Raw genomic sequence first — 16,395 nt, 5'->3', positions numbered from 1 at the left:
CTCTGACATGGGGCTGAGTACCTGTGATGTATTAACAGATGAGTGTCTCAAGAGACAGTGTGTTGGCGAAGTGCATGTCCTCATTCTCTTCTGTGTAAAAAACAATTTGCCATTTTTGAATAATTGGAGATTCTAACAAAAAAAAAGTACTTGAAAAATAATGTGCACTGGATAAACTGTTTTAATCCATGCTTTGTTTTTCCTAGGGAAAAGCATTTAAATATAATCTTTGCTAATATAAAGATGTTATTATATAATTATAAAACATACATTTAATTTTAAAACTCATTTTATGTAAAGTCAGTAATCTGACTACCTTATTTTAATTACTATTTTATGTATATTACTTGAACATTAACATTCTTACTATATATAGCATTTACATTTTGTGAACTTGTATTAAATGTATGATGAACAATACTGTTGCATTTAAATGTAATAGAAGCTACTACTAATTTCATAATGTATTTTTATAATAGCAAAGCATGTAACTTCTTTCACCATATAAGATTTCTTTCTGTCAAAACAAGTTACAGAGGCATAGTGTATTATTCAGGTCACACAGGTTATACAGGTGTACTCATGCCATCTTCAATTGAGTGAACTGGTATACATAAATAATAATAAACTATTTTATATAGCGCCTTTAAAGGTGGCTTCTCAAAGCACTTAAACAATAAAAGGGAAGAACCTTAATATTCACATACTATAAGTGTTCTTTTTAAAATGATAAAGATGACACTTTACCTAAATTCCTAGTTAATATTTTCTTTCCAGAAGTGTGTACTTTGTACATGTAATTTCATCTGACATGAGATAGATATCCCAGAAAATGCATGCGGGTGAATGCTTTAAACTTCTTAGCACAAACAGAAACCTTCAGTGCATACTTAAATTTCAAAATTAAAAATGTTGTACGCACACTGTCGACTATGATGTTGAGACTTCGGGAAACAGGCTTTTCAAAATTGTTTTATTTTGCTCGGGTTATGGGAAGTTAACAAAAACGGGCAAAATTAAGTGTTACATAATGCTACAGTACTTCAGTTACATTCTTTTCTAAATTCACTTGAAGGAAAACTGCAAAGGTTTTGGAGTAGTCAATCACTCCAAGAGAGCCCTGGGTTTTCTTCGGTTCACCTCATCCCTGGATGACTAAACTGCTGACTGCAGTGGCCTAAATTATCACTGTTTCCAACCTTTTGACCACAGTAGGTTTTAGATTACCTACTGTGCTGTTACTCTCCAAGACCCGAAGTGCAAACTTCTGTTACAGAGACTGATTGTCAGGCCTGGATAGTCTCAAGTCTTGCATTCTTCAGGATTGGGAAGAACTATTTATCTTTTCACAAGACTTGTGCTGTCCATCAATTTGAGTATACTTTCTGGTGAGGAAGACTTGAGTGGTATTGCTGCTTAAGAAAGGAGCAGTGTATTTTTAAAACACAGCTGGCGTAACTCCATTTGCACATTTACAGCATTTGTAGGGGGTGGTGTTGTAGAGGAGCTCTGGTTTAGTGAATGATAATGACTTTTAAGAGCTTGCCTACTCTTACCTCTGTACAGGAGAGAGAAAGGGCTGAAATATACAGAATAATCTGCCTTGTGCAATTTATTTAAATAGGAAAATAGATATTGAGCTTTAAGCTGTGGAATGAAATACAGCTGTTTTTTTTCTTAGGGATAAACACTAAACTCTTAATGATAAGGAATATGAATTGGAGAAAATAGTTTGTAATTCCATAACAATCCCGAGTTATCTGTAGAAAATTACAGAAACATTAATCTCTTGAAATGTCAAAATGCTACATCACAGTGATTTGCAACAAAAAAATGCAAGTATATTTTTACTGTGAAAATTCTCTTAAGCCTCAGTTTCACAGTGGAAACTCCAGCAGGAAGGAAGTGTATTAACACAAGAATAGTTAATGCAATTCAAATTTTGTCATGAAATAACCTTTGCAGTTCTCCATGTACTTAAGAAGTTACTTTCTTACTGTTTAGAAAGTCTATTGCTAAAGGGGCTTTTAAATGTTTATGACTTCAGAACAGCTCATTAAGATTGCTGCTGCACTTGAGAAAGTGTTGAACCTGAAACGGCTTACTTTACTACAGTAGGCGAAGAAGGCTGGTGACCTTTGTCTTTTCCTGCAACCTGCTCGGCTTTAACTTTCAAAGAGTTTTTTAAAAGCTGTGCCGATTTCTGCGATCATATCTGTGGTGGTCGTTGCTCGGCCGTGTCTGTGGAAAGCCTGGTAGTTGCACTGGCGTGTAAGACTACAGGCCCCAAACGCAGCAATGAGTGAGGGTTTGATCCTGCAAGAGAGGAACAGAAATAAAACTGTCACGTACGGGGGCGATTTTTCGTGCGCCTGAACAACATAAGCATTCAAAACATTGCGTGAAATTCAAAACATTTTGCAGTAGGCCGAAAACAGGTTTGGCACACTTCACCTTTAAAAGCTACAAAGAAGTCGTTCCAGCAGTAGTTACACAGTGTGAATGAAAGTGTATATAGTAGAAAAAATACAACCTGAGCTGGAATTCTGTTGTTGCGACATCGCAGAGAAAGGAAGTTTATGATGCAGCGGTTAAAAAGCCAGTTAGTTAATAAATCTCTGGAGTCGAGAAGTGTGCTTGATCGGTAAAAAGGCTACAATGGCTGCCCATCACCCAAATCTTATGTGCAAGTCCTTTGACATTAGAGCAACATGTTTCAATGTTGGAGGCCCGTCATACTGTAAATTATGGTAAAATCTGTAATACCAGGTACTACAATCTTTAGAAACTGTTATACAGTATAGTGTGCAAAGGAACAAGTAATAGGTTTATTCCATGCTGAAAAAAAGAAGAAAGAGAACACAACGTTTCGGCCGTGGAGCCTTCTTCAGGTGTGTTTGTTCCTTTGCAGCCTACGCATGCTGACACAGCTACCCACCTGAACTACAGTATAGTGTGTGTTTACATACTATTATATACAGTATATAATTATGTAAAGATATATACTGCACTACATGTGGGGTAAAATTTGAGGTGATTCAATGTAAAATACAAGGTATTAATTACAAATTAGTATAATTTATAAAGAACAAAGTCTTAAGAAAAATGGAAAAATGTTATTCAGAAACATCTAATCATTCAAAAAAACATCACCGTGAATAATGGTAAGATGAACGAAAATATCCTGGATAAAACATCCATTCAGATGAACTTTAGTTGAATATATTCGTGGCTGTAATTTAGCTTGTTACCCAACATAGAATTCAAGCAGCCTTCCTGCACAATGTAATAGCGCAATTTCAGGAAACTGATGCTAACCAGATTCATACCGAATGAGCAGGAAAGTGATTACGAAGGACCGACGTTCTCACAGATGGTCTTACCCAAGTGTTTAGTCAGGTCTGTGTCTCAGAAACAAGTTTGCAATACTGTTACGGGCGGTGGGGCGGGTCCAGAGGGCATCTTCGCAGGTGTCTTACCCGTGTCTTTTCTCAGGCGGCGACGTGTACGCCCAGTGAGCCAGCGCTCCGAGGGAGCCGGACAGGAGGTCCCCCTGTCCTCCGCATCTGCGGCTGCTGCCTTCATGGCTGCACGTCACCACTGAGGAAAGTGGCAGAAGGGTGAAACGATCAGACATCAGTGCAGCTTATGAAAAACAGCTGTGGGCGAGTGATTTAACCGAGAGGATTCTGAGGGCAGACGACAGCCATCATCTAAGAATTTGAGAGAGAGAGATCACTTTATTGGCCATATACAATTTCTTTTATAAGGAATTTGTCTTTTCACATACCCCAACTTGCTCTCCATGAGACACACAGACAGGGAGAGAAGCCTGGGTTCAGAGCGCAGGGTCAGCCATTTATACGGCGCCCCTGGAGCAGTTGGGGTTAAGGGCCTTGGTCAGGGGCCTAACGGAGTAGGATTCCTCTGAGGCCACAGGATATGAACCAGCAACCTTCCAGCCACAGAGCAACCTCTGTGAAATTCGGTGCGTGTGGTGATTTACCTTCTCCATTTTATACCGCGAGAGTAATAGTTTTATATATCTATCCGTTTGGGGCACTACTGTTATTTCACCGCAAGCTTCAGAAGTCTCACCTTTGTCTCCATCAGATATGATATCTTCTTCGCCTTTTAGGACAACAGTCAGGTTGCCCATGGCTTCACTCAAACGCATGACATTTCTCCTGTTATCATTCATGTCCAAGGGGTACCTGCACTGCAGCAAGAGATACGATATGGTTTTGAGGGATGTGGGGGGAGAATTACTGATTTATCTTTTTTTGGGGGGAAAAAATCAAACCGGCATTTACCAGAAAAAAGAGCACAGGCAATATGTGGCACCAGCATTGAGCTTTCTTATACACAAAGAAATATTAGTGTACAGAACTAGCTGTCTGGCCACTTAGGAGTATACACTGGAAACTACCTGATGCAGTGTTCCAATCACTAAAAGAAGAGAGAAAAATGTCACATTCTGATGTTATAAGTGGAATGGCCTAAATTTTTTTTTTATCCTGTGTTCATACTAGTGAGGACGGTATTGACTACTGTAACATTCTACTCTCTGGGGTTTCTAAATTCACATTGAACAAATTCCAGTATGTTCAAAATTCGGCATCCAGAATCCTGACCAGGTCTAGCGCAAGTGATCACATTACTCCTGTCCTGGAGTCCCTGCACTGACTTCCTGTCAAGTTTCATGTCGACCCCAAAATCCTCATGCTCACTGAGGCACCTAAGTACCTGTCTGAGCTACTATCGTCCTACTCTCCAACTCGCAACCTTCACTCTTCTAATTCTGGTCTCCTAACTGTCCCCCAAGCCTGTCTACACTCTATGGGTGACAGAGCCCTCTCCTGTTATGCCTCCAAGCTCTGGAAATCTCTCCCCAAGGATATCAGAGAGTCACCTTCTCTAAACTCCTTCAAATCCAGACTGAAAACCTCCTTCTTTAGAAGAGCCTTTCCTTAACTGGTCCTGTTCTATATCCTCTGCTCCTACTGTATTCAGAACCTCCATCTACTGTCTCCTCTCATTGTGCGTTCTCATCGTACATTCTTGTGTATTTTCTATTGTTATTGTCATTCTGTAAGCCACCTTTAAAGGCACTATGAAAAATAAAGTTTATTATTATTATTTGGACTGAATTCATGTAACATTCATAATTAGCAACAAGCTTTTCCCCTACTTACTACATGAAGAGGCACCTCATCCACATCACACAGTTCCATGCTTACCATTGCTTCATACAGCCGACTGAACTCCATGAAATTTGGAGTCAAAATACCCATCTGGTAGCCTTGAATGACTGATGGCTGCTGTGCTACAAGCCACAATCCGTCCTATTGAAAATAAATGAATCACCAGGTAAGAACTCACAAACTACACTTGGACATTTGCAATTTTATTATAAAAAAGGAATATGGATTTACCGCATCAATGATGACTGGAATACCTCTCGATCTGGATTTTTCTATGATGCCCTAGAATTAAATGACAATCTCCTTTAACTAGCCTTTGAACTGTGGCGAAAAAGAATTACCAGCTACAGGTTTACTCAAAGACGGAGGAAAAGAGTATTTGATTAAACGTTATTTTGTAGCTGTGGAACGGCAACTATCTAACAGATTTAATTCCATATTATGAACTGAATAAAAAAAAATCTAAAACAAGATGGACAACACTGTAGCACAGCGGTTAGCACTGGGGCCCTGCGTTCAATTCCTAGGGTTCTGTCTCATGGAGTTTTTATGTTTTCCCCGTCTTTGCATGGGGTGTCTTCGGATGATTCAGTTTCCTCGCTCTTCACCATCCAAAGACATAACGGGAAAACTGGCCCTGTTGTGAGTGTGAGCGTGTTTGTGTCTGTGTGATGGGAGAGGCTCTGAGTCACCTTGACCCTGAATTCAAAGAGGTTATTGAAAGTGCTGTGATGAGGATGTTGTGTGCAACCTCTTTCTGTTCCTAAAATGTAAATAAACATTGAGCAAGGTGCATTTGGGGTTTCACACAAGTCAGATTCATCAGGTTTGGAAGAAACAAAAACAGGTTTTCCACATTATATAAATTCTCTTCAATCATGTGTCCCTTCTTTAGAACAGTACTCTGGAAGCACCTCTTTGCCCTACAGCGCTGTGTATTTTGTATTCCATGAGCTGTACCTTAGCATTTTCCAGGAGCTTATCGTCTCTGCCCAAGCCTGGTCCGACAACGACACTGTGAAGCCTGGGCAGCCACTTCTCCACTTCTGCGACTGCGTTGGGACTGTCGCTGAAAAATAAACCAGCCAGATAAGACGCAGACATACAGTAAGCATGAGAATCTACCTACGGCCTTCCAGTTCAAAAATGTCCGAGACAACAGTGCATTAACAAGTATAAGAACTAAATTCATTAATTTCTTTCATTGCAGAGACCCTGTACCAAACTGGCCCCCATGGGGTCTCAGCTACATCATCCAAGAGCTTTCCCCTCTCCCTGGATGGTTTGATTGTCTTACTCACTATTTCCCCAAAATCAATACTGGAGTTTTTATACTATTAAATATACCAAGCGACCCTCATAGATCGAGGTATTGCTTACATAAAAAACAGTAGTAGCCTGCAGTAGGATAAAACTACCCAGTTAGTGCTTCACACTTTAGTACTGTTCTTAAAAGTCATAAGGCTTTTGGTTTTATATAAGGTTTCTTATTTTCTGAAATGTTTTTTTTCAGTCCTCAGACAGATTAAAATCAGCTGCTTATGTTTAAATTTCCTCCATTATAATAAGAAGGAAAAAAACAATCCCTAATGTCGACTGTAAAGTACTGAAAGGAAACTGAGCTTAACTTACAGGACTGGATGTACTATGAGCTCTGGACTGTAGGATTTTATTACAGTTGCAGCATCTTTGGTACAAAATACATGTGACAAATCAGCTCCCTGGAACAGAATAAAACAAGGAAAGTATAAGTTCTACTGTACATCTGCATAAGTGAAGGAAATGATTTCTTCAGATTTTTCGTGAACGTACCACTTTAAGTGCTGAAATAGCTGCAAAGTATGGTGCTCCTGTGTACCTTTTTTAAAAGAACAAAAGACATTGTTAATGCATCGGTCATTCTCATCTATATATATTATAGTCACAGCTAGTTATTGAGAATTTACATCACCCAGCAATTCACAACTGTCAACCTGAAGCTAAGCAGGTGTGAGCCTGGTCAGTATCTGGATGGGAGACCTCCTGGGAAAAACTAAGGTTGCTGCTGGAAGAGGTGTTAGTAGGGCCAGCAGGGGGCGCACACCTTGCAGTCTGTGTGGGTTCGAATGCCCCAGTATAGTGACGGAACACTATATTGTAAAAAGGCACTGTCCTTCGGATGAGATGTAAAACCGAGGTCCTGACTCTGTGGTCATTAAAAATCCCATGGTGTTTCTCTCAAAGAGTAGGGGTGTTACCCTGGCGTCCTGGCCAAATTTCCCCCTGGCCTTTACCAATCATGGCCTTCTAATAATCCCCATCTATGAATTGGCTTCATCACTCTGTTCTCCTCCCCACCGAGAGCTGATGTGTGGGGAGCATACTGGTGCACTATGGCTACCATTGCATCATTAGTGGTGGTGGAGGGGAGTCCCCATTACCTGTAAAGCTCTTTGAGTGGAGTGCCCAGAAAAGTGCTATATAAGTATAAGGAATTATTATTATTAAACTTAAAAATGTCTAGACGTTTTATTGTTTTGTAATGAAGCTAATGCTTCCTTTGCGTTAGCTATCAAACACAATCATGAGATGATCGTCAATACAGAGAAAGCCACCTCTGCTCTGGTCTGCATTGCTTCAGGAACTTCTTTGCACTGATGCAGGTCAGAGCCTGCAGAATCTTAAAGTAATTTTACATAACTTCCAGATATTCTGGAATAGTTTTTGCTTTTAACAAATATATTTATTTATACTCCAAACATAGTACATGGACAATTTTGCCTAAATCAGGATCTAAACTCTTGAAAGCAGATACATGTACAGTCACTAATTTATGTTAATAGTTTATTTTTTTAATAGAATCGTATCCTATTGCTTCCAGTTCCATATGCAAAACTTGTACCAAGGTTAAGCTGGACAACACGTGCCTTTAATTTCTCCCAGTGCATACTGATGTGTTGCAGGGCTAGCAGGCTATTCAGAACAGCTAGCTATTCAGAAGGGTTACAAACAGGAAAAAAAAAACTGTGATTTGACCTTATAAATATATAAATATATAATATATTAATATATAAATTCTATATATTAAAACAGGAAGACTGGACTTTGAAAGGTGTTTCAAGGTGAAGTCATTCTCATTATGAAGGAATTCCGGCTTTCATGTTTCCCTTTAATTTGGAGATAGTAAGTCAACTTACTCTTGACATCCTCCTATGATACCAACTCTTCCATCCTGGCCTTTATGTTTTTTTGAAGTCCAAGGAGGAATAATATTTTTCACAAGCGGAATCATATTTTCCATATTCCTCGGTGATGGACTTCTAAGTGAGAAGGCTCGCTCAATTACTGGAAAAGAAACAGAAATAGTCTGACCTCACTTTGCTGCAGAGACAGGTAAGCTACAGAGACAAACTAATACTGATCAGGACTGAGTACCGTATACTCAGAAATTAACCACTGAGTACAGTGCTACCGAGGTCAATAAACTAGTTGACCTTTTTTATTTTTTTCTTATTGGCAGTTAAGAATACTGTCTCTTATTAGTGGCAATTCTTACCTTACTAAATCTTACCAAGACTGTCTTTCTAATTGTCAGAGGGAAATACCGAAAGGTAGTAGGTATCACCAATGCTTTCATGAACACTCGAGGAGGAAAAGAGATCTGTACCTAAAACTGATTAACATTTAAAACTCTAAACGTTATGCACTGGCACACCTTATTGTAAAACACAGTAGCACACTTTACCTGACACACGTATGTTAGAAACAGCCAGGCCTCGATCCTGGAAAGCCACAGACAAAGGTTTTATAAACATATTTCTAAATTATTTTGGTCTATAACTCTGGAAATGTAACTGAGTTAGCTATCAGTAAAAAACTGATCAGTAAAAGCCAAGATGAGCTCAGGCTGCATGAAAACCAACCAGACCCTGGCTTCAACGGCCTGGGGTGGTTCTCCCCCTCTAATGTACAAAAGAGATGTGAGAGTATATCCCCAGCTCATTTCAACTCGAGCTGAGCTACATAGTCTCAGCATTGGTCGTAAGTTTGCCAGGTGCATCTCTGCTCTGGCAGGATTCGATCCTGGTTACTCAAGGGCTTCACTGCACTCACAGAGCCACTCTCTAGACGGCAGTGACCTCAGCTATACTTGTGCTTTGAGGAATGACATCACTTCTGTAACATACTCAGCACCGCTGAGCCCCATTACATACAGGCAACAACATGTATGTAACTTCAATGTTTTTATTTTATCCCATTTCTTTTTTCAAAAAATTACTCAATACACGTTATGCCCCATTTTGTTTAAGCACAGTTATGTGGTTTCTTTCTTTAAAGACCAACACATCTCATGTATTCCTTGTCTTAATACATGTAGAGGAAGGCATCAAGGCTTCTGTGAAATGTGCACAGTCTGAGGAAGAACATCAGCCAAAACATGGCGAACAGGTCAGAGACCGAGACAGGAAAAGGGTCTTAGCCAATATTCTTCTAAGCAAGCATATATGGAATACACAAGCACATAGGGGCAATATTAAGAAGACTGAGTTTTGCTTTTTTTTAAAACTTTTGTTATTTCTTTGGTTAGCATTTTGTTCTTTTACTGTACATTTATAACATTTATTTTTAAATCTACACTTACACGTTTACTAGAACTATATTCCCAAAGAAGATACTGAGTTTAGAAAATAATTTGCTAGAGGCTTCAAATGGCCTCATCTTGTTGGCTACCTTCCTTATTTCTGTAATTTCATCTGCTTAGACTGATGAAATAGGCTTTAAGCACTTGTCAATAGAAAAGAAGTGCAATCTGAAGAATGCTTTTATTGTGAGACTCTTATGTAAAAACTGATTAATGCTTTGACAATTATTTTATTTTAATCGTGCAATAATAAGATTAGTTTTTCACAAACAGTGAAAGCCTTTAGCGATTGTCTGATCTTTTTTCTTCCCACTTTTGACATTGCTGGTCAAATACCTTTGCCCTGCAAACTTAGCCGATTTTATCAATACCAAATTTGCACTGAAAAGTTCCGATGATAATTTCTGCACTCTTGACAGGTCATAAACCATTTTGAGAAATGTGACCCGTCATACAAACTGCTCCTGCTCAAAAACTGTGCAAAATGTGGGATCAGATAACGCCAACTTTTACAGTTAGAATTTTATTCCAAATAGGATGAATGCAAATGTGAAATTTGTTTTCTTATCTGCATCAAGATGGCTCCTTGACAACTATTTCTTTTTTATCAGCACTATTCAGCTCATAACACAAACTACTGTTGTTATAGAACCGTTTGTCCGATTAACCCAGCTTTCATGAACAACTAAAGTTGCTTTAGATTTGTACATCACAATGAAAAGGACCTGGAGTAATTTCCACACCCACACTGGATCATCATCTGCTTGATGAAATGTCAATTACAATACATCAAAATAGTGTCAATTCATTCACACAGCTAAAGGCCCACTTGGAAGCCTTCAAATTTGCTTGCAGGTTTTAGATGACATTTCAGAAAAAATATTCTGAAAGAACAGCTTAATCCTTATTAGGAATTAAGCAGTCAAGCAGGTAAATGAAAATTTAATCTAGAGCCATGGTTTTTATAGATAAGTCATTAACCGATGTATTTATTGCTTGTCTTCTCTGCAATATTGTTTGACTTGTTCTATTCCTTCAAAAACCTGAAAATAACACATTTCCCTTCTGTTTAAGAATTTATATGTGTTAGGACTTGTCATTGCTGCAAGGGCACTTTGCACTAATAAGAATCGGCACTGCGACACTTCCCTCTAAATGTTTTTGTAAGGAAACAAGTGCTCGGTGGCACGTGTTTGCAACTGAGCAGTTGTGTCGGAGTATTTTCAAGATGGAAGAGGAAAAGAAATGGAACAGAAAGTTTATTAAGCCTTATGCAGAAAAGTAGCATTAGATCTGACAGCACCAGAAGCAGTGTATAATATCAAATACATGGACCTTTGAAAATTACAATGAGATTATAGGAAATGTCAGACATAAAAAAGTCTCTCTAGTCATCTTAAGTTTATACTTAAAAACTGAAAACAGACTTGCTGGGCCTTTAACCTCTCCTTAGTTTAGGGAGTTAAGTCTAATTAAGCAAAGGGGGATCAATATTTATTATTTAAGGTGTTAATTCAGGTGCTAACAACAACTGGCCTACTCTCAGTACAGTGTGAGGACTTATGCCACAGTATCCAGGAGTTCGACTTTCCCTGCTGCAAGACATCTCAGCCACAGACGGGATCCCAGAGATCCCTTTCAAAGCTGGCCTGACCGAACCGTATCTGCACCGTAAGAAAGTGCCCCCTGACACAAGAACATGACCACTCTGTGCCCACTGACCTGGTGACATCGTGGCCAAACCGTTTCACAAGCTAATAACCCCACAGCCACCAACAGATTTTGATGCTCCAGTGTTTTTCACATCCACTATTACAATCAACGGCTCTGAATAACCCCCAGGAGGTATCCCTTAACTATCTACGATGTGCGATTTAAAAAAACAAAACAAAACAAAACAAAACAAAACATTTTAATGAACAGAAACATCCACCCATTATCAGAAAGCCACTCATTTCTGGGCGTGTATGGCGGCAAACTTGTAGCCTATCCCAGCAGCACAGGGAGCAAGGCAGGGCGACGCCCTGGAGAGGACACCGGTCCGCCGCAACACGCAAAGAACGCTCCCAACGCAATACGGTCGCGAGACTTCGATGCGCTCAAGTCAGACAGAACCGTGCACCGCGACAAGCCGGCGCTCGTCTTCTCCACACACACGGCTATCCTGCCACCACAGCTGGCCCACCGCTCACTTTTGGGACTCCTGCGGCGAGGAGGCGGGATGAAAGCAGAGGTACCTATGGCCTGGGCTGGGCCCGGTGTCGCAGTTTGATTAGAACAGCCTGCAGGCTGGGGATTGTGGGGGCGCTGCGGAGGGGCGCAGGGCGCGGTCTGGGGGTGCGGGGCGGCAGGACTGGCAATGCCGGCAAACATCTGCCCCAGCACCTGCAACATCTGGAGCTCCCGGGCGTGCTCCGCCTCGCGCCGCCTGTCCTCCACTTTGAGCCGCTGCTCCTCGTACTTATAGAAGCTCTCCTCGGCCTCCATGCTCTGCTCCAGGAACTTCTCCATCAGCTTGTCCAGCGACAGGTTCGCGTAGCGCTTTTTGGACCTCTTTGGGCGGGTGGCAGCAGGGGTACTGTTCTGGACGTGGTTCTGCCTCTGTCCCACGCCTGCAACACCAAAACAAAAACACCGACACGATTACGGCTCCCAGTCCGCACAGCTGGGCCTGCTTCTCACTTTCAGAAAGACCACAGCAAAGCCGAGCTAACCAGCAGGCACACACGCCTTCGCCTTTCCAGCACGTTCAGTGAAGCTCCACTGTCTTCTTCTGGAAGAACCGAAACCCCTCATCCATTGCAAAGGTACATTGGCAACAGGCTCAATGCAAAGAAGCAGATTATAGAACAGTTTTTTTTTTCCATTCTCTCTCTAAGGTCTCACTTAGGCAGTCCCTGCAAGAAGATAACTACAACAGACCTGAATGCTAACTTTCCTGTTTTTCTTAACCCAACTATAACTTGCAGGAAGTGTGTGCCAACTGCAATTTTCCCCTTTAAAACAGTTTATTATATTTCAACTCGGCAAAGGCAAAGCTTTTAAATAGCACAATCTGGGGCTTTGTTTTTCATTTTCTAATCACTTTAAGTAGAGTAGCTTCAATGGACATGTTTCTGACAGCTTACATGTAGTCCTTTTCTTGACCCTAACCCACTGCAATAAAATTGCAGTTTTGCATGAAACCAGATAAAGGGGCAATTGTCCAGAAACTTAAAATATTTTAACTCTGAATTAGGCTACTCTGAATTAAAGGCAGCCCACAGATGACAGTCAATTCAGTGTCTAATTTTGTCATTTAATCATTCCCAACCCTTTAATTTAATTGTGGTTAAAACTTAGAAGAAACCAAACAGGGAAAAAAAACATGAGTACTGTACACAGCCACGTACAGTAGTACACCAGAACCATGTAACTCATATTCACAAGGTTTTCCGTAAAAATCATTCCTACTTTAAAGTGTAAGAATTGTCTTCACTTTGGTGCCCAGTCTTTTTAAAGAACCCTGTTAGCACCACAGCACTGTAGTGAGGTAAGGTTGCATCTGTTCAGTTCATTGTGGCAAGCTAACAGGTCTCATCTCACCCGATAATAGCTGGCAGATTATGACGTATCTGTTGCTTTCTTGATCAGAATTATGATTTCATTCATTGCAATATCTCGTATGTCATAGCTGTTCTGTCAAGCTACAACAAAGAGTATTGCCGCTACTGTTTTTACCTCTGAAGAAAACGAAAACCCAAGCCTTTTAATCATTCACGGCTACCAATCATGAATTTACACTATCGATCACAAATCACATCGAGAAGGGCAGGCGCAAGGCGTCCGGGTGCAATGAACATTCTTCTGCCTGCCTTTGCTGTTTAAAATCTAAAAGGCATCAATGACCCGGCAGCAGGGCAAGTCAGAATGTAAACTGTGCTAACTGCAGTTTCGACAGAAGCGGTACTTACTGGCACTGTTGCTCACCGGCACGGGAATCGGAAAGGACGGGTACTCTAGCTTCACCGGGTGCTCAGTGTAGGAGCACTCGCCGGTGCTCTCTCCGTAGGCTTCTTGCGGGTGGTCAATGCCTTCACCCTCCTCTTCCGTCCCGTCCATTGCTTCGTCCCCTATGGCCACACTATCGATCATGTCCTGCGGGTCGATGTGGGGTCTGTTGCTCAGTATCCTATCCATCTCGTCATAAAACTTGCAGATCTTGCGGTAGTGTCCGTTCTTTTTGATGCCTTCCTTGGCCTGGTAGTACTGCCTCTTTAACCCCTTCACGCGTATCCTGCACTGCTCGGGTGTCCTGTCGAAGCCCATCTCCCCCAGCCTGCAAGCGACATCGCGGTAAACATGACTGTTCCGAAAGTTTCCGTCCAGCGCCGTCTGCACATCCTGCTCACCCCAGATGTCCAGCAAGGCTCTGGTCTCCACGTCTGACCACAAGAACCCCCTTGTGTTTGCTAGCATAATAGTTAGAAGCCAGCGAGCACGGTAGGTGCTCAAGAAGAAAATAACCCCTCCAGCCGCACCAACGAGCCAGAAGACGACGGGCAAAGTTACATGGAGCGCATCTGAATTTGCATACAGGCGCACTCCATGGTAGTCCACACAAATCGGGCCTCGGGTTTTTTTCTTTCCGAAATCAGAAAATTCGTTTTTTTCTCTCTCGTTCACATCGCCTTGACCAGCAGGCGAAGAAGTCGACTCGCTTCGAGCCGTAACGTTTCAAACCATATTTCTGCACAATGAAGATTAACCCACGACTCAGCAAAGCTGCTTACAACTGCTGTGTGCTGACTGGAAGACGTCACTGACACTGGGTGTACTACATCATTAGAATTACACTAAATATCGGGATGTCCGATGGGTCTTAAGCACACACCGTTACAATGTACGGTTTTTCACGCTTTGGGAGAAAAATAAGAGAAAGCGACGGGGAAATGATCGAAGATCGTTTCAGTTAAAAACTATGCCACATCAAGTAGGTTGTTACATCAAAAGCGAAAAATAAATTAACCATGCCAGGTATACAACGCCTCAATGTGTTTAATGCGTGGGCTGTAATTGTCCTGGAAACATTCTGCGAAGATTAAGATTTCAAGATATCACGGACACGGGGAATCTTTCTAACGACTTGAAGGTGGGTTCGCGTTTTTCTTGTAAGAACAAAAAAAAAACCGATACATGAGTGTGGACACGAGTTGTTCGGGCGGGTGGCTGAACTGCGGGCGTGATCAAATCGATAATTTACGTCTCGCGAGTTGCAAAAGGCAAACTACAACTGTACCTCCTTCGTGCGAATAGAAGAGCGAAACGGCAACCGCGGTGAGCACTGCCACAATGCAAGTGGCCACAGACCCCTTTCCCCATTGCACGGCTACACTTTGTCGCCGCTCTGTTCCGGGACATGACATTCCAGGGCCTCGCACGCTGCTTACCTACTGAGCGACCGCGACTTAATCCAGCTATAACAACACAGAAACGGCTTGTGTGAATCATAAGGGTGCTGCTCCGGTGGGGGGGTGGGTGAGGGGGATGAAAAAAAGCTACACAGAAAACAGGAAGCTAGCTGTATGAAATACACAAGAGCGTTTCACGTTATTAATGTACATAACGCTACACAGCCAATCATAGCGAGCGAAGGTCCGAAGTTCAAAGGTTATTCTCCAGAGCTTTGTTAACATGCACCAAGAAGACACCGGAGCCGAAGTGCAACAGCTTTGTTCACGATTTTTTAAAAATGCGTACAAGATTACTTCTATTACACCAAGCCTTTCTTGAAATGTCAAACATTCTGTGACTGTCTGACAATAACAACACAAGAAAATGACTTAAATACGATTTTCCTCGCTTGTTGCCCCCTAGTGTTTGCACCTCAGAGCTCAGAAGCAAGTACCTGCGGAATGATTTTCGTGCACCCATTAAGCCGTTTATTTCTAATTGGGGGAGCCGGTATCTGACGGCCTATCATGGACGGATAACTTAAAGACAACAGCTGAACCGGCCTTTATGCTGGTCGTGGAGTCTGGGTCTATCTGCTGTAGGTTTTTAGGTCATCTGAAGAGTTGGAAAAATCTGCTAAATTGGTCCAAGTAACTTAAAAAATATCAAAGGCAATATATATAGTAGTTCAGGTGGGTAGCTGCGTCAGCATGCGTAGGCTGCAAAGGAACAAGTAATAGGTTTATTCCATGCTGAATTCAATTCAATATTTAGTTTCTACAATCTTACAGTGTATTACAGTCCCTTAAACTGCAGAATGTATCTGGTTTTTCTTCTCTGGACAGATTCCAGAACAGCTCTGTCTTGTATATAATGTTGTGACCCAAACTATACATGGTAGAAAAGGCTACTTACAGTATGAAAAAGACTTCGGTGTTTATTTCGACACATCATTTACAACTTCTAGACAGTGGGGAAGCAATTAAAAAGACAAAACGGTTGAATATACTGTGTATGGATATTTATATGGAGAATCTCTGGAGTTGTAAACTAGTGCTACTGCTTATGCCATGTCACTCTGCAACTCACAGCTTACACCTGGCAGCCCACTGAAGCTCAGCAGGTGTGAGCCTGGTC

At 41.4% G+C, this 16,395-nt stretch overlaps 1 protein-coding gene across 4 annotated transcripts; it reads right to left on the bottom strand.

The window, feature by feature from the left end:
• Positions 1-959: 959 nt before the first annotated feature.
• On the bottom strand, positions 960-15,336 carry naxd (NAD(P)HX dehydratase). Of its 4 annotated transcripts, none has more exons than XM_015364348.2 (12): positions 15,255-15,336; positions 13,779-14,143; positions 12,018-12,437; positions 8,381-8,528; positions 7,017-7,062; positions 6,837-6,925; positions 6,165-6,273; positions 5,436-5,486; positions 5,241-5,345; positions 4,099-4,219; positions 3,480-3,600; positions 960-2,316 (listed from the first exon to the last, which is right to left on the bottom strand). In XM_015364348.2, the coding sequence occupies exons 2-12, from the start codon at positions 14,131-14,133 to the stop codon at positions 2,166-2,168; spliced, it is 1,716 nt and encodes a 571-aa protein (XP_015219834.2). In that variant the 5' UTR covers positions 14,134-14,143; positions 15,255-15,336; the 3' UTR covers positions 960-2,165. The 4 variants fall into 4 exon arrangements, with proteins under 4 accessions (XP_015219834.2, XP_015219833.2, XP_015219831.2 ...); XM_015364347.2 differs by lacking the exon at positions 15,255-15,336 and adding an exon at positions 15,104-15,186; XM_015364345.2 differs by lacking the exon at positions 15,255-15,336 and having other exon boundaries at positions 13,779-15,085.
• Positions 15,337-16,395: the final 1,059 nt, after the last annotated feature.

This window comes from Lepisosteus oculatus, chromosome 15 (assembly GCF_040954835.1).
Source record: "Lepisosteus oculatus isolate fLepOcu1 chromosome 15, fLepOcu1.hap2, whole genome shotgun sequence".
Classification (NCBI taxonomy): Eukaryota; Metazoa; Chordata; class Actinopteri; order Semionotiformes; family Lepisosteidae; genus Lepisosteus; species Lepisosteus oculatus.
Note: the sequence above shows the minus strand (reverse complement) of the source record. Positions and strands in the feature narration are given on the sequence as shown.

Excerpts from the sequence above, each read along its gene's own strand:
- naxd (XM_015364345.2), bottom strand. The coding sequence starts at position 14,283 with ATGCTAGCAAACACAAGGGGGTTCTTGTGGTCAGACGTGGAGACCAGA. Across the intron at positions 8,529-12,017 it reads TCGCCGCAGGAGTCCCAAAA|TAATTGAGCGAGCCTTCTCA; the intron begins GTGAGCGGTGGG and ends TTTCTTTTCCAG. Across the intron at positions 2,317-3,479 it reads CCGCCTGAGAAAAGACACGG|GATCAAACCCTCACTCATTG; the intron begins GTAAGACACCTG and ends CCTCTCTTGCAG.